Below are 23,438 nucleotides of genomic sequence, written 5' to 3'. Positions count from 1 at the left end.
TAGATGTTGTGTACCTGCATAAGACGACCAAGAAGTTTACGGGACTGTGTAGCTGGTTGAAAGCGAATGTAGTGTTGTTTTGACTGTTGTTTAGATATGTGGTAGGGGATTTTTATTCCAGCCCCACGAGATGGCTGACCGCGCGTTCTGTTTAGTGGCTGCTGAGATCGAGGCCGTTGACAACATACTGTAGAGCACGCCGAAACACACCAGACAGAGGTCACACGTAGTTCGTACATAGCTCGATCGACGAGATCAACCATTGATCTTCACATATGAAGTCTACTTATTTCCATCTATGTTGTCGTGGTGACACCACTATTCATGCATGTCTATTCCTCCTTTTTCTCCTTCTTCTTAAACATCCCCTTCACAGCCCCGATCGCCTTCCCTCCGAGACCAAACAACGGCCCCATCCCAAACGTAAACCCCTTAACTCTCACAGTATAAATAAAGAAATACACAAGCGCCCAATTACTTATCACAAACGCCAAGAAGATCCCAAAGTCCCTCCACTTATCGCTCGGCGAAATGTTGAGTGTAGTGAGATACTCATTTCCATTCCCGTACTGGCAATACCCGCAGTTGGCTGTGGCGTCAGGGTTCGTGATATACCCACTCCCCATCTGTGCAACCAGCGGATTGGCGTAGCTGCCGCAGGTCTCGTTAGGCGGTGGATTGAAGATCGTCGCTTCACCTTCTGCGCACTGCAGTGGGAAGTTGCCGAGGACGGCGGCGAGGACACCGCCGATCCACCATGTTGAGGGGTTGACGTAGTACATCCAGTATCGCCAGAAGACGGGGATCTGGTTGTATGGTCGGACGATGCCGTTGAAGAGGGACACCATTACAAAGAAGAAGGGTAGCACATTGCTGATTACGGTGAATGATGGCGCGAATGCGCAGATCCATTGACCCCAGCTTGCCTGGAAGAAGAACCAGAGCATCGTCATGAGGAAAACGTAGCCGGCTGTGCTGCTGTCGGAGGGGAGACCGGCGGGATAGTACCATAGGCAGAAGTAGATCACCGAGGAGACGATCGCCCATGGTATCTCGGGGACGATCTGGGCCGTGCAGAAGGCAAACCAGTTGTAGATTCGGGATGGGTGTTCTCGTGCTTCCCAGAGTGATCTGTTCATGTAGAACTTCGGTACTACACCGTTGACGATGGTGGGTGGGATGAGCAGAATCAGGAAAGACGAGAACATTCGTGATTGCAGGGATGCGATGTCGTTGCTAAGCATGTAGAAAGTGAAGCCGTTGAAGATGCCGATAATAACGCTGACGAAAATTTTTCCGTACAAATAACTTGGGTCTCGCCAATACGCAGTGAAGGTTCGCTTGGTAAGAAGGTAAGTCTGTGTCCAAACCGGTGCAGCGAAAGCGCGTTGGTTCTTCTTCTCTTCGTCAGTCGGCTGGCCGGCTTCTTTCGATCGTTGTTCCTTGATACGGCTGATTTCAGCCAGCATCTCCTTGTTCATCTCCGAATCTTTCCATTCTTGATTCCAGTCGATGCGTTTGCCGGTTTTGGGGTTCTTCTTGCTCTTGGCGGCGGTTTCGAGGATGAATTCTGCGACGTTCTTACCGGAAGGACATTGTACGCCTCGTTTGTCGAAGTACTGGACCACGTCTTTGCCGTTGTCACCAATAGGACCAAAGTAGAACGGGTTACCACCGGGGTTCAGAGCTAGTACTGTGTCGAACTGTTGAATGAGCATCGAGGAAGGTTGATGGATGGTGCAGATAATGGCTTGCCCAGCGTGCGCCAATTTCTTCAAGAATCGAACGATGTTGAACGCCGACTGCGAGTCAAGACCTGAAGTAGGCTCATCCAGGAAAAGCAGCAATTCAGGCTTGGCCGCGAGCTCGACACCAATCGTGAGACGTTTTCTCTGTTCAACACCAAGCGACATGATCAGAGCGTCTTCGATGTCGTGCAACTCAAGTAGTTCGATGATCTTGTCGACATACGCAATCTTTTCTGCACGAGGCACGCTGTGGTCTTGTCGGAGTAGCGCAGAAAATTCTAGTGCTTCACGAATGGTGGCTGTCATCTCGTGAAGATCCATCTGCTCACAGAAACCTAAGAATGAGTTAGCAACCAATCCGCCGCAGTGTGTGAATGGAACATACCTGTGCCACGCTGAAACTCGATTCCTAGGGCTTTACCATCAACAAGCATATCTCCGGATACTGTGCCCATCGTCTGTCGCTGAGAAAGGGTGTTCAACAGTGTCGTTTTGCCAGCACCTGAAGCACCAACAAGTGCGATTAGCTGACCTGGCTTTACGTAGCCGTTGACCTTATTGAGAAGCTTTCGAGTGCCACCTTGATAGGGCACCTCGTATTCAACGTTCTCCCACGTGAACACGCTCTTACTTTGGGCAATATCGTTCGCGATGGCGTCCTTATCCTCGCCCGACTCGTTAGCTTGAATAGTATCTGACGAACGGCTTGATGCTGGCTCTCCACTAGCACCTTTCTCCTCGTCGGCATTCATGTTCTTTGATTCTTCTTGAACTTGCTTCTTAGCCTTCTTGGTCTTCTTGAAGATGAGAGCACCGCCACCTTCCATCGTGAAAGAGAAGAGCTCCGAGGCGATGGCTGTGACCAGGATGTAAAGAACAGTGAAAGCGACGACCACACCAAAATCGCGCCACAGGTTAGACCTCGAGTAGGTGAACGAAGCACTGAAGTATTCCTCGCCAGTAACAGTTGTGCTACCAGGCTGCGATCCGGTAAGTGCGCAAGTCTGGTATTGTGGATTGAGACCTGGCCCGGCAGGCACAAGTTGGCTGGGGTCACATTGCATGGTTCGGCCGTAGAACTCGTTGGTCAAGACGGCTTCGTATGCGTATGACACTGGATTGATCCAGAAGATCCAGCCGAACCAGATGACAGCATTGAGCAGTGTCTGTTTCGGTATCACATAGCCAACATAGATGATCAGGAGATTGAGTGCGATACCAGAGAACCTGACAGCGTCGTCGATACTTGGCGAAAGCGCTGCAAACATCCTGTACAGTGCCGTGATGCAAAACGTGCTGGTGTAGACAAATAGCAGGTTTATGAAGAACTTGCCAGCATCAGCCGTGAGATTCGACATCCAGTAGAGTATTACGGTGAAGAGCACTGCTTGGATCGCCAGAACCGGCACATCCAGCACACATCGGGCGATCACCACTGCAGATGGTCTGTAGAAAGCGTACTCCTTGTGTCGTTGAATGACAACACGGCCAGAAACCGCCTTCATTAACTCACTCAGCTGCAGCCAGCCTAGGAAGAGAATCGAGAAGAAGAGCGCACCTCCTCGGCTGAAAGCACCAGACGAATTGGGACTTTCGCCGTAGAAGAGGGAGCCGACGATGAGACCGTTCGAGATAATGATGAACACCTTGGTGTAGAGCGATGACTTGTCGCCCCACAACAGCCAGAACTCGCGTTTGGTGCATGCCCAAATTTGTCGAGGAAAAGAGACAGTGTAGCTGGAACGCTTGCTAACCATTTTGCTGTTGGACTTTTGCTCCTGGACAGTATCGACAAACTGTCTTGTGCTTTCTCGATTCGTATCATGTAGCTTCTGCTCGTAGCCTTCGACATCGGAGATCGTCTTCTTGTATATATCTGATCTGCGAAACGCCGCTTCAAGTTCCTCTGCAGTTTTTGGGGTGGAAGCCTCCTTGCCAGGCTGGAACTGACGCTCGTTCGGGTCACCTATCGAAGTTACAAAGTCACTGGTTGTCTGTCGTTCTGGGCAAAGGAATCCGAGGCTCTGAAAGTACTGCTTTGCATCCTTGGCTGGTCCTTGGTAGATCATCCTTCCTCCCTCGATGACGAGCACTTTGTCCATGAGGTCGTAAATCCCCTGTCCAGCTTGGTACAGACTGACGAATGTAGTTCTGTTCGAGATGTCGGTCATGATTCGTAAGGATTTGGCGTAGTCAAGTGCTGTGGACGCGTCCAAACCACGACTCGAGTTGTCCCAGGCGACCACGGTACTCTTCGTAGCGAGCGTCTCTGCTATAGACACCCGCTTTCGTTCACCGCCGGAAACGCCTCGTACATATTCGTTACCAACTTGGGTTCCAGCTGTATGCGAGATGCCGAACATTTTCAGCAATGACTCGATAATGATCGGAATACTGCCTGCTTCATGCTTTCGAGTCTTGTTCATCAATGCGAACCTGAGTGTCTGCCAAACAGTGAGGTTGGGCATGTGCTGATCGTCTTCGGGATTGTAATTGACTTCTCCCTTGAACGACTTTTTCTGGTCTTCAGCGGAGATGCCGCCATATGAAACCTCGCCCTCGACTGAAGCATAGGCATCTCTCTGGTTAGAGATGACCTTTAGAAAAGTAGAGCAGCCAGAACCAGGTCTTCCAAGCACCAACATCATCTCTCCGTCCCGTAGAGAGCCGGTGAAATCATTCAAAATAGTCTTAACTGGCGGGGGCTTGCCAAAGTGAAGAGCAGGGACAAAGCGGCATACAAGACGGTAGAGGTCGGGGCCGAAGGTGCCTATTATGGCTTCAGGCAAAGTCTTTGCGAACATCATCGAGGCACCAACGCCTTTCACGGTTAGATTTCGGTAGACGACGCCCACTTTCTTCGCAGATTTTCCTTCATCAGTCCGCTTCTCGAAATGGCCATCTTTGAGGAATCCGCCCAAATCGAAGTCTGGGGCCTCATCGTCACCCTGCCCATCTTGAGCTTCTAGGTCTTTCTCTTCATCGACGGTCCCAACCGTGGCGTCACTTTGTCTTCTGCCGGTTCCTCTCGTAGTAGGTCTTCTTGCGCTTGCGCCAGTGACAGTCTTCCATAACCCGGGCCGCTCCTCAGCGTGGGATGATTTCCTGCTTTTGGTACGCTGCAAGCTCAGTTGTGTAAGTTCTCTTCTCATTTCCTCGTAGTCAGCTCGGGCTTCCTGCAGGCTCACCGGCCCTCCAACGTCCCTCTCACCCCATGTGCCTCCACGGTCCGGCGAGGTTTCTGACGACTCCTCTGACTCGTCTTCGGGGATGTGTGCTGGGGGCATCGCGGTTGCATCTTGGTAGAACTGGGTTGAAGCCGCGACATTGTGTATGTCATGCGTTGGACCTAGCATGGTTAGATTCTGCTCAGCCAGCACCCCTCTGGCAAACTCACCATCTCTGGTAGGCTGGCGGTATATACCACCAGGTGTTTGTCCCCACATGTTTGCTGAGCCTCAGCGACTTTCTTTCTCACTTCTGTCCGCTGGGCAAGTACAAGTTCGTGGGCGCCAGACTTGAGGTCTGTTGCGGGCGCCCTCCACGAATTGTCTCGATCGTGGAAGTGTAGCGACTGTTGTAGTGGTGAAAGAACGGACAGAGCAAGGCACGGTTAGCAAAAGACCTTGCGACCAAAAGACTGGCAGCGTTGGCGGTAAGCACGTCTTATTAAAAGGTGAAGATATGACGGAATTATGTTGACTGGCTTTTGCATTATATTTTAGGTGAAACCTAACTAAAAATGCTTTTCGAACGTTTCTTCAAGATCCACAGCTGATCCCAAGAGAGCATCCTGAAGTGAGAGCAGCGACACGGATGAGCAACGGAGAAAAGAACCTTTCAGCAGTGGAAGCGGTGGGTGAGCCGCAGTAACGCGTCGAAATGTGATTGCGAGTCATGCACTGATGACGGATTTCTAATCAACAAAAGATAGCATAAAAACTGTGATAGCAAAGTTTACAAAAGCTCCATCTGAACAAAACAATGATGTTGGGATCTCCTGGAGCCCGATGCACACAAACGTGCGTCACCGCCGGATCTGAAGGCAAATCGCAGCTCTCGAACGATTCAGGGCGGAAGCAGGAATCTGGTCTCATTCGTCAAATTCGAGTGAGCTTAGTTCCGTCTTGGCAGCTGGCTTGAGACGTGGTCGATCTCGGATTCCCGGGCTTAAGAAGTACAACGCTGAGCCCTTGAAGCAAACACCAGCTTTTCTGCTGAGGTCGCCGATCGCAATTTGAGGCCGTTAAGCTGTATAGTCCGAATCTACTCGTACAAACGGCATGGCAGCCATGCATTCGGGGGATCAATGCATATTGGAAGGAGCTGCATTATGCATCTTGACTCGCGTTCTCGCTGCGGAACCCCGAGATCTTTACTCAGCATGTCTCGCCGATAGCTCAACTCGTGATGATGTCCGACGAACTCAGGCGGGCACGTGATTAGGGCAAGCCCAACATGAATAATATTCATCGATGCCCGTCCGGTAACATTCTTCACTGGGCAAGAACATGATGGTCGAGTTTTTGCCATGACTGGATGCGGCAGGCCGATCGTCCCGTCCAGGTTCTATGATTTGAGCGTGCTGTAGACGTTGTTAACATTGACAGGTCTCTATTCTCTTTCGAGATCGAGGATGTCTCCGTGAATTGGTTATCTTCCCCACCAGGAAGTCTTCAGTATTGTGCGCCTGTCGGTATATTTGAGCCAAGGTTTCCGATCAAGCATGTGCCCAAACAGACGTGATCTACGCGCTGTGGTCGTATTTGATGCGGACAAGATCGGGTATGAGTTGATGTTCGCGTGTAGGAAGTATAAGGTCAAGGCCGGCTAGTAATTGACACCCCCACAGCTGCCCTCGAAGACACCAGGATGAATCTGAAGCTTGAGTCGAAAAGGCCGGGCCGTGTCCCGGCGACAAGGCCATACAAAGTTGCGACAACCCTCTCCTCACAACAATGCAAAGTTAGACACACGGAGCGCGCCAGTTGGCCAGGAGGGTTTCTGCTTCGTTAGGTTAAATACAGCTATCTGTGCGTTCACAGCGACCCGGTTCGGCACGCCCTTGATAGTGCTACTAATCGTTTAGATGCGACGGCAGGACGGCTTCGCCAAGAGACAGCTATGTTTCTTGTTACTCTGGCATTGCAATACCGCCCCAGAACGAACAAAGGCGGTAGCAGTAAGAGCCGATCTACAAGGCCAGCGGAAGGGATACCTCGTGCACTCATCTCCCCATCCTCGTGGACCATGAGGAACAGTGTTCATCAACTTGCTGGCGATCGACTGCTATAGAAGAAAGCATTACGTTTACGTGAGTCAGTACTCCGATACCAACACAAGCACAAGACACACGAAACTATCAAGACAAGAGGACCGCCGCTAAGACGACCTAGATAGCTTTCGCAGACTTCTCGAACTAATGTTTCCAGAACAGCAATATGCCCAAAGGCAGCTCCTTATCAACGCCCTGCCCACTCGTCTCAAGTGCTCGAAGTCCCAACACTGATGCTGATTAACCAGTCTTGTGAGTGCTACATAACCACCAGAAATACCGATCAAAAATCAAGTCGTCCAAAGTGACAATCCTACCTCCGAACAACTCAACCTCAACCTTGACCACGTCCCGTGGAACAATCTACCTTTAGTCCACGTCCCACCCTCCCCTACCCGCCTATACCTCACCATCGTCCTCGCCCACCTAGCTACTGACACCCACAATCCTCCTCCTCAAGACTTCCCTTCACACCCCACGACTTTCGCCCAAACCATCCACCTCCAATATCTCACCACGAAATCCATGCATTCCTCCCTAGCAACGCTCTAGCCTCAATAGCTAGCCACACATCCGATTCCCATCTCACTCTCACTCTCAAACCCAATGCGACGATCCATCCTTCCTCCATCCATGTCCCACCTCAAATTCCCGCTCTACACTTCAGTATGCTAGCCGCGAGTCCTCCTTCCACACCGGCGGGTTAAAGGTCCACCTCAATGGCAATAGCCCGATGAGGTCTGAACTGACACAGACGCATCTCTACCGGCCTTGATCCACCTCCAAGACTAAGCAAACACTTAATCCAAGTGGGTATGTAAGGAGCTTTGGCTGCACATCAACGTGGTAGGTCGGCCACAACCAGAACCTGGATGTTGGAGATGAGAGGGCTGAGCGGAATGACAGGGAGACTTGACGGCCGGATAACAGAATCTTGTTGGTCGTTTGGGTCAACGACTCGATAGCACTTCCACCTGCGCATATCGACTTGGGCGAATTTGGCCATGAACGATGTCAAGAAGCAGCTAACGGTTGGGCATCCGGAATCGAGTCATCTCGCGACGTACGAGAGGAGTGAAGCACCCAGCAAGGTGTTCGAAGATCTCTTTGCTCAATGAAGCGCTCTTAAAGACGTAGTACAAGTTCAAATTGTATTCACATTTTGTCTATACCTCTTCATGCTCCATACAACCTTCAGACATGCTGTACATCGTGTCATCCGCAGAATATTGTCTAGTAATAATCGTCAAGGTGCTTTTAGGTAAATATCGCACAATGTTTCAACCTTGGGCTCTCTTCGGTCTTTCGTAAAACTGTTTGCTGACCATCAACTCTTTACATGCTCTCCGATCACAAGAGCACCATTGCACCCAGTGAGACTCCAGCTATCGCCAGGAAAGTTCGAATGATTAGAGCCTCGTTGACCTCGACTGGCATAGGCACAGTTCTCGAGCCAGCAGCCTGCGATGTAGCAGATGCGGATCCAGAAGCTGAACCCGAACCTGAAGCTGGGGTTGCAGAATTTCCACCTGAAGAAGGTAAGTTTGATGGTTCACCAGAGAGAGTTTGGGAGCCGCCAGGAGCATTCGTTGTACTCGGACCACTGCTATTCGGAACAGTGATACCGCCACTCGGAACAGAAAATGACGACCCAGATGTCATACCTGAAATGGCCGCGGCATCCATAGTAGGTAGCGCCGCACGAGGATCAATTGTCCAAGCACTTGTGCCAGCAGTGGAAGCGGGACAAGCTGGAGCTGTGGTCTGAACAGTTGCAGCATAAGCTGCAGAGTCGATACCGGTGGGACTAAGGGTAGCCCATTGGTTCTTTAGGTTGTCAAAGTCGGGAGCAATGGGTGTCGGAGTGCCTTGTCGTGTGAACCTAAACACGAATTAGCCTTAGTCTGGCACGCAACGGCATTTGCAAACCCTTGGACAATCGAGCTGCCCTCATTGACGCTGGCATCTTGTTGAGGTCCGTAGCTGACGAGCCCATATTGGTTCATCTCTTGGATCCACTCATATATGATAGAACCAGACCATTGGTCAGCCATCGGTCCAAACACGGCAGCTTGGTCCCCAAAATCTCGTGGTGCGACGGTGTTGCACTGCAGTGCTTGTCAGCCACCTGTTCATGTTATGCCAACGCAGAACACAATCTTACTCCGACTTCTGAGAAGAAAATAGGCACTGGATAGTTCTCAGTCGAGTTCAGGATAATGTTGTAACCAGAAGTCTCGAAGGTACTTTGGCCACACCATCTGTACGAGTTGAGGGCATAGAAGTCCAAACGTTCTTCTGGGTTCTCTCGGCAGACAAGATAATCTGCAAGCATGGGTAAGGCCCCGGTGTCTGTGGCTGAGTATCCGATGGGGATCGGTCGATATCCTTTGGATTTACCGTAGGCTCGCAGGTCAACAGTTGCGGAGAGCAGGTAGGGCGCTGAGGAAGAGTCGGTGACTGCGAATACTGTCAGTAATAATCGTCAGAATTGCAACGAATGCTGCTCACTATCGTTCAAAACCTCGTTGCCCACAAAGAAACCTGCTGTGTTGTCGTACTGCTGGAAGTTGTCCATAATAGCTCGGAAACTATCCGACTTATTCTGCGTCCAGGAAGGTCCATCGCCCTATGCATGTGAGCTTGAAGTTCTGATATTTCTTGTCTATTGCTTACCAGTCTGATGTACGTCTTGAAAGAGTCCAGGTCAACCCAGATGTAGATACCAGCTTGAGCAAAGGCGTTCATGCAGCCATTGTGATCAGCGGCAGGATCAACATGGTACACACGGATGGAGTTGGCACCGAGCTGTTGCATAAGAGTGGCATCCCGCTGACATTGAGCCGTGTCGACGAGTGGGTCATTCTCGACTAGTTGATAAGCAACACCTGAACTCCAGTGAGCAATTGATAGATTCTGGTACAGGCCGTGCACATACCTTTGATGTAAAACTGCTTGCCTTCGCTCGTGAAGAACTTCGAGCCAGTGACACTGATTGTTGGTATTGATTGGACTGTTATCGCCAATACCGCCGCAAGCAGAATGGCAATGAGATTGAAGCTGGCCATTGTTTTGTCCAAGGCGATCCTTATCGGAAGCAGTACAGTGTCGTCTATGGTTTCAACGGCACGAAGCTTGAACTTTTGATAGGTGAATGAAGATCACGAAGAGGTACTGACGCAGTTTAGGGGGTCAAGCACTGATGCGTAAAATTTGTGATGAAATGGCAAGAACTGCTGTCGGTTTCCCAAGGAAGGAACCTCCACGTGAGCCGTTGCCTTGCGAACTATGAGCAGTGAGCTCGTTCCTGCCTGTGACAGGCCTTTCGATAGTGTGGAGGAAGTCACGGCTTTCTGTGAGTTACATTAATGGCAGTGACAGGAGTGAAATCAGCAACGCAGCCAGGCGCAGATTTCGCTAGCGACAAGCAAGATGAAACAAACAGTCGCAAAATATTGGGAGAAGATGTGTGTCCTTGTAGAGATCAGACTCCAGAAGGTCGTCGACAGAATCAATAATATCACGTTGTTGTTCTCATCGGGACAGCGACATGCTCCCGTCTACTAAACGGCATCGGCTTCAAGCCTAGCGGGCGGGATGCTGCATGTCTAATCTAGCGTAAGTATGGACATTTCGAAAAGCATTTCTTAGAAGAGCGTGGACATTCAATTGGTAGCTGAGGGATAAGAAGTGAAGGAGGCTACCTCCGTACAGGTAACAAAAGGTGTGGAAGGAAAGCAGGAAAGCATGGTCGGTCTCAACAAAACTTGACCGATATAGGGTTAGCCCTCACTAGTTTACCATAGAAACAAGGCAGGGTTGGACTTCGGCACAACCAAGCATTAGGCTAGCCCGACGCCGACGCATCCTTATCGTGGCCAGTGTGAGCTCTCGAAAGCTTCATATGCTTGCCGACAGATGTACTTCAAAAGGACCTGGATAACATTGTAGACTACGGACATATGAAAGTGCAGATCGGCGTACGCGTCTAACACACAAGACAGAGCGTCGATGTTACACGAAGTCCTTTTATGATGTGCTTCCAGTTCCTTCTCATTATTACGAACTATCTTCGGTCACAACACTATTGCCCACCAACTCCACGCTAAATAACACGATCATCAAGTCTGTACAGTAATCGAGTGAGACCAGTCTAGCCAGTAGCTGGTCTCCTGACTCTCCGAATGACAAAGATACCAACCTCAATATTGCTGTTGCCAGCAGCAGCAGTGCTCTTTTGAAGTCCCTCCACGATTTCTCTAGTCAACATCCCTGTAGTAATGTCGGTCTTGCCGCCCTTGCCTTCAGGGAGTCTACCACCAGCTTTGTGATATTCCACCAAGTCCTGCTTCATTCGAGGTTGCTCTTGCTCGACAAACCACGTCATCCAGGTGTCTCGATTCAGCGTAACATGTGCAGTCTCGCTGTGCGCCAAAACAAAGGCACTTCTGGACTTCTTGATACTGCCTCTAGCATTCATAGCAGTGCAGAAAGTTTCGAGGCGGCTTCGCATGTCATTGGTATCGAGCATCGAGTCAATAGCTCTCATCCTCCCAAGTCTCTCCGCAGCATTCGTGTTGAGATTCCTGAGTATCGTCATTTCTCTCAGTAAAGGATCAAGCACAGGCGCAACATATCTGCGTGCGAACGTCTGACCACCTGTACGTGTAGGGTACACGAGCAGAAGAGAGCCATATTCCACCGCCAATTCCGGCAGTCGATCCGCCAGATAAGACCGGCATGAGTTAGCAGAGAAGAAATCGGACATCTCGTCGGTCGTCGCCGGTGGGATATATCGCTCCAAAATTATCATATTTGCCTCTGCGCTCATGATGTGTCTTTGTGGTGGGAGGGGAAGGCTAGCGTTGCTATCTCGGAATTCATGATGAATAGCGACCTCGGCAACATGTGTGAAGACTGTCTGGTCACCAAAATAACCATCTGCTCCATTAAAGCCAGGGGTTGCTGGTGGGCTCTTTGGCAGGCCTTCAACGCCTTGATCGGGCGATACTCCTAGTGCATGCGTTATGCTAACGTAACCAGGCTCCGGCAGGATCTGCTGTAAGTGCTCACAAACGACTTCGTAGGTTTTGATCGCTCTCTGATCCGCGGCCTTTGCGGGCAGAACTTGTGAAATAACCTTGGTAGATGCCAATGGCATATGTGATTCGAATGCTTGAGCTGTCAATGCCGTCAGTAGGTGGATGACAAAAGGACTGAGAACTGGCTTACTCGCAACTCGAAATGCACGAAGCAACCACTGTGCTCCCGAGGCATTTTGCGAAGCAGACGAATTAACAGCAGACATAATTCCTCCTTCTGCTTGCGTAACATGACTTGCACCACTAAGCGACATGTTCGTGGTTGCCGGTGTGGATCCATCTGTTGTTCTCTCAACGCTGTGCTGACTCGTGCCCCCAGGGGTGGATGGCAGCCAAGATAGCGATTCGACTTCGTGGGGTGGTGTCAAGGGACCGAGCGAGCTGGATCGGAAAATCTGATTTCTTGTTGCTCCTTTCGCCAATACGTGCGCATGGGAATTTGGGCCTGCCGGTTCACGTTCTGCATGAGAGGTAGATCTCGTGAGCTCCTGAATGTGCGAAGACAGGTTGAATTCAAAGCCTCTTCTGATCGATATATTGGGCGATTTGTCCCAGATGTGAGGCAGGGTTTGTGATCGGGGCAGGAATCGGTTCGTAGACAAATCGTCGTTGTTATCGTCTAAGCTTTCGAATGGTTTGCCGCCTTTCGATATCTGATATACCTCTGGTGAGCTTCGTAGAGACAACATCTTCGCTGGACTTTGCAAGACGGCAGACGAGTCTGAGATACTATGTTCGGATGCGTCGGTTCGAGCGAGCTCAGCAATGTTATCTGACTTGAGTCCAAAAGTACCATGCTTTGGCGACATCTCAGCTGTCTTGGTGCGCAGCTGGCTCATATTCGTCGAGACTGTAACGTTTCTATTGCCACCATGGTCCACCAAACCACACAGATCACAACCAAGCCGACTGTTTATGCTGAGCGCGAGTTACCGCGTCGGAGCGAACAGTCTATAGCCCAGACCTGAGATAGTGACTGTCGATTGCCCTCGCTGGTAGTGGTGAAGTTGAAAAACAAACACTCTATTTGAGAGTCGGCACGAAGAGAGAGCTTTCAGGGTTCGTGATCTGGCAATCGATAAATTCGCTAGGCTCTACAAAGCTTGTGGCCGCTAGGAATAATCGGACGCTCCTGCAACCTCAGCATCGTGTTGCAGCAAAATCAAGTCAAACTAAGCCACACGGAAAGGCAGCAGAGGAATACGATGGTCTAGACCCTCGGCATGCGGATATTCTTATCCCAGCAGCGCATCCAAGCAAATGTCCCATCCTTGTTCCGGACAAGTGCATAAGCATTGTGGCCTGACTCCTTACAAACAGCGCGTTCTAGGGTTGGCTACTGCCCAACGGGACTCCTTTGCGACGGTACAAACTTCGCTCTAATGACTTGCAGAAGAGCTAGATACGCCCGGCTCGAGGCTTACAAAGTTAAGCCTCAGAATACTGTCTAAATTCGCCACAACCTGAACCGCAACAAGTGCGTCCGTATTTCCAGACAAACACTCTTGCTCCGACCAACAGAGTCTCGCATCAATAGGCAAAGACTCGGGGATAGATGAAAGGACTAGGGATTCAGTATTTTCAGGTCTCAAGACCGAGAAACGATCGTCAGGGTCGATAAGCCGTGGCCCCCGCTGTTTGTCGATCTGCCGTTTTTACTGATCCCACATCGCTCAGCTACTAGTGCCGAATGTTCTTGGGCTCGGTTTCGGCTGTTGAGCCGTTGTATTCGAGTACTCTACTTGGTAGAACATTTTACTTCTAGCTCTCAAGTAATGGTGGCGGTTTGGAGTACAAGCAGCATTGTAGACATCCGGCTAAGAAAGGGTACGAAGATGTGGGTGTTGGATACCTACCTAGGTGAGTTAGGTACAAGTAAACATTCAAGGTGTGCCAAGAACCTGGGCCGCGCACGACAATGCATGGTCATGGCGGCCTGGAATAGTCATCCTGGCTAGAATATTCAGCATGCAGAACTCACACGCAGGTTGAACGGGCGCGAATGCGATCTCATGCTCTTAGCTGCATGTGCATCGAAGTACTGCGGAAACCATTCCCACTACCGTAGCTGGCTCAGCAGTATTGCCATCCGAGGTGATTGAGCAAGGGCCTCAAGCGCGACCACTGTCTCAGGTTGCAAAAAAACAATGAAGTTCACACTGAGTTGACCATGTCTCAAGTTCGGCCTTCACGAGGTCATATGTCCTGGCGGGTGAAGCAGCAACGCATTGCTTTGAAAATGTTACCTGGGCGAATCCTGCTGCTCCCGCAGCCAGGATGGACATTCGACAAGTTTTATTCGCTCAGTCGATTTCAGTCCCCAACCTGACTCGAAGCCCAGCAACTTGGTCGCATGTTGCGCAGGAGCGCATCTGATTCCACCGTCATTTAGCAGTTTCCATTTCTCTGTTTCATAGCAATTTTGATTCCACAACATCCTCTGAGGTCCTTGCGATGGGACTGTTCTTGCGGTGAGCCAACAACGGTGTGACAAGGTCTTTTCATGTTTTGCGTGCTTCGTGGCAAGTACACCACCAGCGGCTTCCGCAGACTCGCTTGCACATTTACACCCGCGAATTTGTCAACTCACGAGGATGCTGTAGTAACACTTGACAAATTACATGCGCATCCTACACCGCTGGATGTCACCAAGCAACGTCCGGCAGGCTGGATGAGTCCCACCGCTCACGAAAACATGGAAAATGATCTATCGGCCCTCTCGCATGCTGACCTGCTCGCTCGATGCACGAGACTGGAGCAGCAACTCAAGGCACAGACCGCTCAAATAGCAGAGTTAACCAGAACGACCAACGAGGCCAACCGAAGATCACCATCACCTAGCACTACATCCAGAAAACCGACAAAGGAATTTGATGCGAGTCGCCATTCGACACGTTTCATAGCACTCAAGTCCTCCTACCTTGGCCACAAGTATAATGGGTTCGAGCACGCGAACCGATGTTTCACACCGCTTCCTACCATCGAAGAAGTGCTGTGGAAAGCCTTGCGCAAAACAAGACTGATCAGTCCGCCCATACCCGAAGGTGCCGACACCAGCTACGAGGTAATATATGACCCCAAGGAAAGAGAGAAGACATACTACATACATGGCAAATCCCGACCGGCTGATGCGCAGCGCAAAAAGCGTCTAGAGATTAGCTGGGAAGGCTGCCAATACAGCAAATGCGGCAGGACAGATCGAGGGGTCAGTGCTTTTGGCCAGGTGATCGGCATACGTGTCAGAAGCAATGCACCTGTCAAAAAAGAGATGCCGCAGTTCGGTGCTGGAGAGAATCTGCAAACGGACATTATTACACCGCCTGATGCAGAGGTAGATGCAGATGCATATGCAGATGCACAGAAAGAGCAAGAGCCGCATCCTCCCTTCGATCCAATCAGAGACGAGCTACCCTACGTCTACATGCTGAACATGATATTACCACCAGACATCAGAATCTTGGCTTGGTGCCCTGACCCACCAGACGGCTTTGATGCGAGGTATTCGTGCCAAGAGAGGAGATACAAATATTTCTTCACTAATCCGGCCTTTTGCCCTACGCCTGGGCCAATGGGTCAAGTCTACGCAGATGGCTCAGAGGCTGCTGTCCGAGAGGGCTGGCTTGATATCGAGAAGATGAAAGAAGCCGCTAAGAAGTTAGAAGGACTGCATGACTACCGGAATCTCTGTCAAATTGATGCTAGCAAACAAATGCCTAGCTGTGAGCGACGCATCGCACATGCTGACATTGAGGAGGTCGAGTCTGCACCTGTGGATTTCTGCACTAATCCAGGACTGAACGCTTCCGGCGAGACTGTATCGCCAGTCGAGAATGGTCAGCTTTACGAAGCCGGGCCCAAAGTCTATGCCATTGTCATACACGGCTCCGCATTCTTATGGCACCAGGTTCGGTGTACTGCGGCAGTGTTGTTCTTAGTCGGACAAGGTCTCGAGTCGCCGGAAATTATAGACAAGCTACTAGACATCAAGCAAACACCAGGCCGACCACATTATGCCATGGCCGACGATGCGCCACTCGTACTCTGGGACTGTGTCTTCCCATCCGAGAATGAACACGGAGATGGTGGGCTCAAGTGGATCTATGCTGGTGACGAGGCTACTATACCTGCGCTAACCTCCAAAGGTGATGGCAAGTTCGGCCTCGGTGGTGTAGTCGATGAGCTGTGGACGCAGTGGCAGGAAACAAAACTCAAAGAAGCTCAGATCGGTGGCCTACTGTCGCTAGCGATGGCTCAGGGCGATGTTAGCTCGGTACAACGAGGCGGTTTCCGCGATCCGACGTCTGTCAAAGCACGAAGCCAGAAAGTGTTTGAAGGCAGTGGTCAAGCAAGGCTTGTCGGCAATTACCAGCCACTGATGACACGGCGAGTGATGGACAGCTTGGAGACCATGAATGCAAAATACCTGAAAACGGTCAAAGGTGCTCGGCGACTTGCGTTGAAGGAAGCGTGGGAGGCTCAAGCTCAAGACTGAGCGTTTGACTCTACTTGAGATTGCCATATAAACACTTCCGAGAGCCCCTCCAGACCACCTCGAGATCAGCCCGCCGAGGCAACAACCTCTGCTCTGCGATTAGCTTATGGTAAAGGTCTTCACATGGACAACTTACTGGAAAGACCACCACAACCTCCGTCGCGCCAGTCACAATAATTGCGAGAAAAAAGCGCACCTCGAAGCCCTTGAAAGCTTCATGAATCACAATATCTTGGATCTGCGTGGTAGGTATAAAGGTAGTCGTCGGACTCAAGAAGAAATACGAAGAGCTTGTCGAAGTCTGCACTCCAAGGCCTTGCAAGACCAGCAAACTCTCTTCTACAGCAAGTCAAGTCAGCGTGATCCATGGACAGGTGAGTCCACCAACCTGTGTAGTCCCTTCGCACGCACAAGTACAAGGTGAGCAGGCTCGTGATGCAGAGAACCCACCACTGAGCATTGTCCATGACTAGACGCACGAAGCCGCTCATCAAGGTTATGTCTAGTAACTGCTCTACTGTCTGGTCGATCTCAAATGCAAATGTCAATTGGAGCTTGGCGATAGTGGCTAGTGTAGTGTAGAATGCCACGATGATGCGCAAGGCATGGCGGAGAATGACCACGAACTTTGCTGGTTCTCGTGTCCTGCTTGAGATTGTGTACTTGACTGCTGTGTTCGAGGGCGAAGAGATCCGTAGATGGTCAGTGGTTTGGTCGTCCATTGCCTGGACGTGGTCTCAAGAAGGTATGTGCAGTAGGACTTGGTAGAACAGAATTTATGCTTTGCTTCAGCCTTCCGTTCAACAACAGCAAGGTAAAGGCTGAGACTGCATGTGGACTCGAGCCCGCCCTCTGTCTAGAATAGTCCTCAAGAAAAACCATATTGAGCAAGGACTCACCTTGCTCGAGGTCCAGAGGTTGTTGCTCAGTACGGTTGAACATTCCAGACTGCGTCTTTAGCCTCAATACGGAACCCTACGGTCTCTCGCATTTCTGCCTATGACATATGCCTTGCCATGAAACAATTCGTATAACTCCTTCCATTCACAAACGTGTTCACTCTACCCGCCTGGACAAATCACAAGATGTCCGACGACGAGCCTAGGAACTTGTCTCCTGTCGCACAGCCCGCAAATACAGACACGAAACTGCAAGACTCGCCGCGACCAAGAAGCTCAGACCACAAAAGAAGTAGATCGCGCTCCCCACAGCGAGACGACCGCCGTGAGAAGAAACCTAGACGCAAAGATGCAGGCTTCAAATGGAAGGAGAAGCGGCGCGATGACGACGACGCACCACGAGATCGAGATGAGGGGTTGAGGAGGGGGTATAGAGATCATTACAAGCCACGGGAACGGGAACGGGAACGGTCTAGGTCACGGGAGAGAATGAGATCTCGGTCGCCGCGGAGGAGGGATCATGACCGCACTGATAGGTATGACGGTAGAGATGGGAACACCGATAGGCGCAGAGACCGCGACAGAGACGATCAACCACGCCGCGACGACAGAGACAGGGACAGATCCGACCGCGACCGCGACCGCAAACCAAAGCCAGAAAAGAAAACCCCAGCCCCGTCGTCAATACCACAACCCCAACAAGAGATGATACTGGTAACAGTCAACGACCGCCTCGGCACCAAGAAACAGATCCCCTGTTTACCCACCGATACAGTCAAGGATTTCAAGGCTGTGGTTGCGATGATGATTGGGAGGAGGCCACATGAGATATTGTTGAAGAGGCAGAGTGAGAGGCCGTTTAAGGATTTTTTGACGTTGCAGGATTATGGGGTTAGTAATAGTGTGCAGTTGGATTTGGAGGTTGATACGGGGGATTGAGGTGGTGTTTCGAGGCATGATTCAGATGTGTCAGATGCGGGTGTCATTATGACTATGACGAGCAGGAACAAGCCCAGAAACGCTCCGTGACTTGGTAGAGAGCGGGCTTGACAGCATGAACGAAGTAGGTCTTGTGGCAAGTTCCGCTGTTGGTGTCGCATACACTGTCGCTTCAGTGGGCGTGTTATTAGCCCATTCTGCTCCTCCTTTCGGCCCTTGAATTGTGGACAGAATTCAAGTATCGCATGATGCACCTCTACGTTATCTCTCGGGGCCAATTCGTAGCAGAAACTTGAAGATGAGACGATGAACTTACGCTTCAGTATGTATATATCCTGTCAGTGCGCACTGTGCTCTTCACATGCCAAAGCCGTAACAATTGCGTGGTACGTCATTTGCATAAAATAAAAGTTCGCTCAGGCAGGTCTAGCGAGGTCGAATCCAACGTTCGGTTCACGATCTTTTGCCGACCGAGTCAGTCGTTTATCCTAGAGAAACTTTTTGTTGCTTGTCGAGAACCCCCCGTTGCACGTCTCTTGATAGACAACATGCAAGCGCAAGCTTTTTCCAACGCTCCAGCCCTGTAGCTACACGCTCAGCACCCCTTCCGCCCTCTCTCCTCACCGCCCACGAAACCCTGGGCAGTCCTAGAACAAAGAGTGTGGTCGCGTGCTCAAAGCTTCATTCTCCCGAACAGTCAAGATGGTCCGCAATATCGTTGTGCTCGGCGGCTCCTCCCACAAAGCCCTAACAGACACAATATGTGAGACACTGGGCATACAAGAGGGTGAAGCTACCTTCTCAAAATTTGCGGTGGGCGAGACTCGAGTCGAAATCGGAGAATCTGTCCGAGGCAAGGATGTCTACATCATCCAATCCGGAGGAGGAAAGGTCAACGACCACCTGATAGAGCTCTTGGTCGCTGTATCAGCTTGCAAAACAGCGTCTGCCACGAAAGTCACAGCTGTGCTGCCCCTCTTCCCCTACTCGAGACAGTCGGACATTCCCTACAACAAGGTCGGTGCACCTTTGGTCAAAGCCTCGAAACCACCCACACGAGCAGGATCTACCGATAATGCTGGTCAATTCTACACCTTCGAGAGCACTCCTCCGACGCCTCATCCGGATCGCCCTGAGTCGAATGGTCTCCCGAATGGCGTCCACAATCTTAGCAGGAGTGTTACCAAGTTGAGCATGGATGATCTGTCAGATAGTCCGAGCAATCATCAAGCTCGCTTCAACAACTACAAGAAAGAAGAAGCGTCCCCGGACAAGGAATATTTTGCTCACGGGAGAAGTCGAGCCACGAGTGCAGCCTCTTCTCACAACATGTCCCAGGCTAACGGCATTGTCAACCACGATTTCGCTGTGCAGCCGAACACAAATGTTATCACAGGGGACTGCTTCAAACCGCGACCAGGCTACAGACAGTGGGTTGCTCAAGCTGGGACTCTCGTTGCAGACCTTCTTACGTGTGCTGGTGCCGATCATGTGATTACCATGGATCTCCACGATCCTCAATACCAGGGTTTCTTCGATATCCCGGTCGACAATCTCTATGGCCGACCACTGCTCAAGAAGTATATTCAGCAACACATCCCAGACTACAAACATGGTATCATTGTCAGCCCAGATGCTGGCGGTGCAAAACGCGCTACTGCTATCGCAGACAATCTCGGAATGGAGTTCGCTCTTATCCACAAGGAGCGACGACCCACCAAGATCACAGACCGTCAGAACGCGACCATGATGCTGGTTGGAGATGTAGCTGGGAAGACTGCCATCCTGATCGATGATCTGGCAGATACCTGCAACACGATTACTCGAGCTGCGAAGTTGCTCAAGAATCAAGGGGCAGCTAAGATCTATGCGTTGGTTACACACGGTGTGCTTTCTGGGGATGCTATCGATAGGATCAACCACAGCGCCTTGGATAAGGTTGTGGTTACGAATACGATTGACCAGCAGGAGCATCGGAAGAGGTGTCCCAAGCTTGAGGTGCTCGAGGTTGGGACCGTGTTCGCTGAGGTGAGTACAAACATCATTTTTGCGTGCAGTCGCTAACATATACCAGGCCATCAGACGTGTCCATTATGGCGAGAGTATCAGCGTGCTGTTTCAGTATGACTAAATCCGTATTGGCGGCGAAACTGTGCATTCCGGGCCTCTGCTCTTTTCTTACTGTCTTTGGAGTTGGGTCCGGGGTTGTCTTGTCTCTAGACACTACACAAGTTCATCGCAACTTGAATGATGTAGCCACACCCATACATGTAGAAGCTCCTACCAAGTGCTGGGTCGAGCCTATCTTCTTACATTTGCATGGCTGGTGTCGTCCTTTGCCAGATGGAAAACTTACGTATCAAAATCATGCTAATTAATGCTGTCCATTTCTGCTGTCCTAGTGTCTGTCCTGTGCGTGCCCGGCATTCTTTTCCTTTCCACTCTTGCTCCTCCAACGACGTAGGGGTCTGAACACCTACCAACACGCTAGTGCTAAAACGGACTAGGGTCTATTCTCGATGCAGCGAGGACCAAACGTGCGGTGATTCAACCCTCGTCGTCGTCCAGCCTACTGCATTTGCTGCTATTGTCGGTGAACCCTCGAAGCGGTGGCATCTGTCCATGGATATCTTCGCCGCATGCCTGTCAAATCCACAACCCAACAGGTGCAACCTGACTGCTCGACAGAGCATCTCCCGTTGCCTTGCACCTGCCTTCAGTCGCGTACACTGCCCACTTGCACTTGCACTTGCCGTTTGCTCAAGCCTGAAGTCAGTGAAAGATGCTCGACAGAAGGCTTCAAACACACGAGTGCAATGCTCACGTGCATACCATTATCGCCGTTCCCTCGTCACTAACTGCTACATCTGCTCAGTCGACCACGACCGTCTTCTCTACTAATTTCCACATCTGCGTTGTCTAGGTTCTGACTTCTCTCATCCTTAACGTCCCGTAATTTGACTGACCTACTGACTCGAAGACCATCATCTACCAAATTCACACACAAGCAACCATCGGCAGCAAGATGGTCTTTCCCGTTACCCCTACTGCGCCTCATAAGAGGAAGCGAGACGATACCGAAGAAACCGTTACGAGTCATGAGGCCCTCGAGAACCCCCAACACAAAAGACCAAAAGAGATTGCCGTACTTGCTGAAGCATCGAAAGTCATCGTCTCGGACGATGCCACACCCGATGCGACTCTGCCGAACGGGACAGCGACATCTACGTCTCACAAGAGAAAGCGCGAAGACCTTGACAGTGTAGATGAGAACCAAGAAGATCCGGCTTCACGTCTCAGCAAGGCTCGCAAAGTCGACTTTACCACTAGCAACAACGATGAGGTGGTATTAACAGCCCGAAAGACGAAAGCTGTACCCAAACACAAGTCTCGGTTTAGCAGCAAGAACGCCAACAAGATATCGTGGCCGAAGTCAGGCAAGGCCAGTGCGAGCACGAAGAAACAGACTGCTACTCTTGGGGATTTACCTGCTGAAATACTCGAGCTTATTGCCTGGTACTCCTTGGCACCTGCTTTCAGTCTGACGTCGAAGAGAATATTCGATAAGCTTGGTCATATGAAAGATCTCAGACAAGACATGGCTATGGTGGTGTTCCGCAACTGGGACCTCAACGAGAGCGAAATGCTATTATCACGTGTGAGCAATCACAAGGCTATCAACCTTGCCGAGCTTCCTCTGCAATCCTCCATCACCAAATCCGGACAGCCCACGATCAGCCAATACGACATCTATAAGTTGCAGCAAACGTATTGCGAACTGTCTTGGTGCACAGTAACATACTTAAGGGAAATTGCTGACGCCATTCTGATGTCGTGGCTGGACTGTCGGTTTACTGATGAGGAATTCAGCCGGAGCGCCAAAGAAGCATTTGTGCGGCTACAACACTTGTGCTCCACTTCTGGTTCAGAGTCTGCTCGTACCACAGACGGTAAACACATTTTGAGCAGGATCAAGGCCTATTATTTCTCATTGGAATGCTCTGACGGTGGATCAACACCAGTGTGCACCCATCGCAGCAGATCAGATTGTCCAAAGCACACTACAGATCCTGATTGGCCAGAGCAAAGCTTCTGCAAAGTGGTAGGACTACCGTCCGTTCCAGAACGCGTAGTGGCAGACCGGAACAATACGGCAAAAGAGGAGAATATCCGCTTCTTTCAAGGAAGCCACCCATGCCGAGAGATAGGCATGTCAGAGAACTGGGAAGCAGACCTCCTGTTCGCGCCGCACATTCGTGAGGCATTCATCGAAGCAGTCCACGATGATATGTACAATATTCAGCGGCGTCTGCTGAATGAATCAATCTACCTTCGTCCTGCTTGCCAGCTCAACAGAGGTAGGGTGCGACGGGATCTCCAGTGGTGTACGTCGGCACGAGAGCTACTGGCGCTACTTGCTTGTGCTGGTCAGTGGTGCACCGTAATGACATTAAGCACATCTGTTACACGCGAAGATTTGCTCAGCAAAGGTTCGGAACTAATCGAGCGAGACGGGGAATTCCCTTGCTACAATGGCCTCGGAGTCGTCGACGGTTTCCTCAAACAATTTCTTCTTACGCAGGCAAGTCGAGCTGCGCATGTCTCGGACGACGCGACGGCCTATGAAATGATGGAGTGGTGGATTAAGGATGAAAGCGATGAGGTACCCCCTTCATGGCTGAAGCATCTCACTGATGTAGCTCCGAACGATGACTTGAGGCGGCAACAGCGACGTGCTGCCAGACGCAGCGAGCCAGCCGATCAATCTGCTACTATCGAAGCAACTAACGAACATGCTTTGCGAGAAGCTAAAAAGAAAGTTCTATACAAGTTACAGAAGTTCGACAGGCAGGCAAGGATGGCGCCTAAAATATCCGACGTGGTGGCGGAAAGTATGCGATATCTGGCGAGACGGAGGTCGGCCAGCGCTGACGGTACAAGCTCGGTTGATTGAACATGACGCGACCAAGTCCAGGGCCCAGA

At 50.8% G+C, this 23,438-nt stretch overlaps 6 protein-coding genes across 6 annotated transcripts; 3 read left to right on the top strand and 3 right to left on the bottom strand.

Moving 5' to 3' along the window:
- Positions 1 to 332: 332 nt before the first annotated feature.
- On the bottom strand, positions 333 to 5,194 carry SNQ2_2 (ATP-binding cassette transporter snq2; the record flags this gene model as incomplete). The annotated part of the gene is made up of 3 exons (XM_064875972.1): positions 333 to 2,083; positions 2,134 to 5,097; positions 5,146 to 5,194. 3 exons carry the CDS (start codon positions 5,192 to 5,194, stop codon positions 333 to 335), a joined length of 4,764 nt encoding a protein of 1,587 aa, XP_064728236.1.
- A 3,179-nt stretch (positions 5,195 to 8,373) lies between these two features.
- Positions 8,374 to 10,091, bottom strand: PMZ80_007564 (uncharacterized protein; the record flags this gene model as incomplete). The annotated part of the gene is made up of 6 exons (XM_064875971.1): positions 8,374 to 8,905; positions 8,953 to 9,131; positions 9,188 to 9,483; positions 9,535 to 9,652; positions 9,700 to 9,911; positions 9,962 to 10,091. The coding sequence occupies 6 exons, from the start codon at positions 10,089 to 10,091 to the stop codon at positions 8,374 to 8,376; spliced, it is 1,467 nt and encodes a 488-aa protein (XP_064728235.1).
- A 1,085-nt stretch (positions 10,092 to 11,176) lies between these two features.
- On the bottom strand, positions 11,177 to 12,964 carry PMZ80_007563 (uncharacterized protein; the record flags this gene model as incomplete). Its single annotated transcript, XM_064875970.1, has 1 exon — positions 11,177 to 12,964. One exon carries the CDS (start codon positions 12,962 to 12,964, stop codon positions 11,177 to 11,179), a length of 1,788 nt encoding a protein of 595 aa, XP_064728234.1.
- Positions 12,965 to 14,628: 1,664 nt separating this feature from the next.
- On the top strand, positions 14,629 to 16,617 carry DEG1 (pseudouridine synthase deg1; the record flags this gene model as incomplete). Its single annotated transcript, XM_064875969.1, has 1 exon — positions 14,629 to 16,617. One exon carries the CDS (start codon positions 14,629 to 14,631, stop codon positions 16,615 to 16,617), a length of 1,989 nt encoding a protein of 662 aa, XP_064728233.1.
- A 1,085-nt stretch (positions 16,618 to 17,702) lies between these two features.
- PMZ80_007561 (uncharacterized protein) lies at positions 17,703 to 18,455 on the top strand (the record flags this gene model as incomplete). The annotated part of the gene is made up of 1 exon (XM_064875968.1): positions 17,703 to 18,455. One exon carries the CDS (start codon positions 17,703 to 17,705, stop codon positions 18,453 to 18,455), a length of 753 nt encoding a protein of 250 aa, XP_064728232.1.
- Positions 18,456 to 19,157: 702 nt separating this feature from the next.
- Positions 19,158 to 23,409, top strand: PRS5 (ribose-phosphate pyrophosphokinase; the record flags this gene model as incomplete). Its single annotated transcript, XM_064875967.1, has 2 exons — positions 19,158 to 20,483; positions 21,436 to 23,409. The coding sequence occupies 2 exons, from the start codon at positions 19,158 to 19,160 to the stop codon at positions 23,407 to 23,409; spliced, it is 3,300 nt and encodes a 1,099-aa protein (XP_064728231.1).
- Between the last annotated feature and the right edge of the window lie 29 nt (positions 23,410 to 23,438).

This window comes from Knufia obscura, assembly GCF_036327395.1.
Source record: "Knufia obscura strain CCFEE 5817 isolate CBS 148926 chromosome Unknown scaffold_9, whole genome shotgun sequence".
NCBI classification, from domain to species: Eukaryota; Fungi; Ascomycota; class Eurotiomycetes; order Chaetothyriales; family Trichomeriaceae; genus Knufia; species Knufia obscura.
Note: the sequence above shows the minus strand (reverse complement) of the source record. Positions and strands in the feature narration are given on the sequence as shown.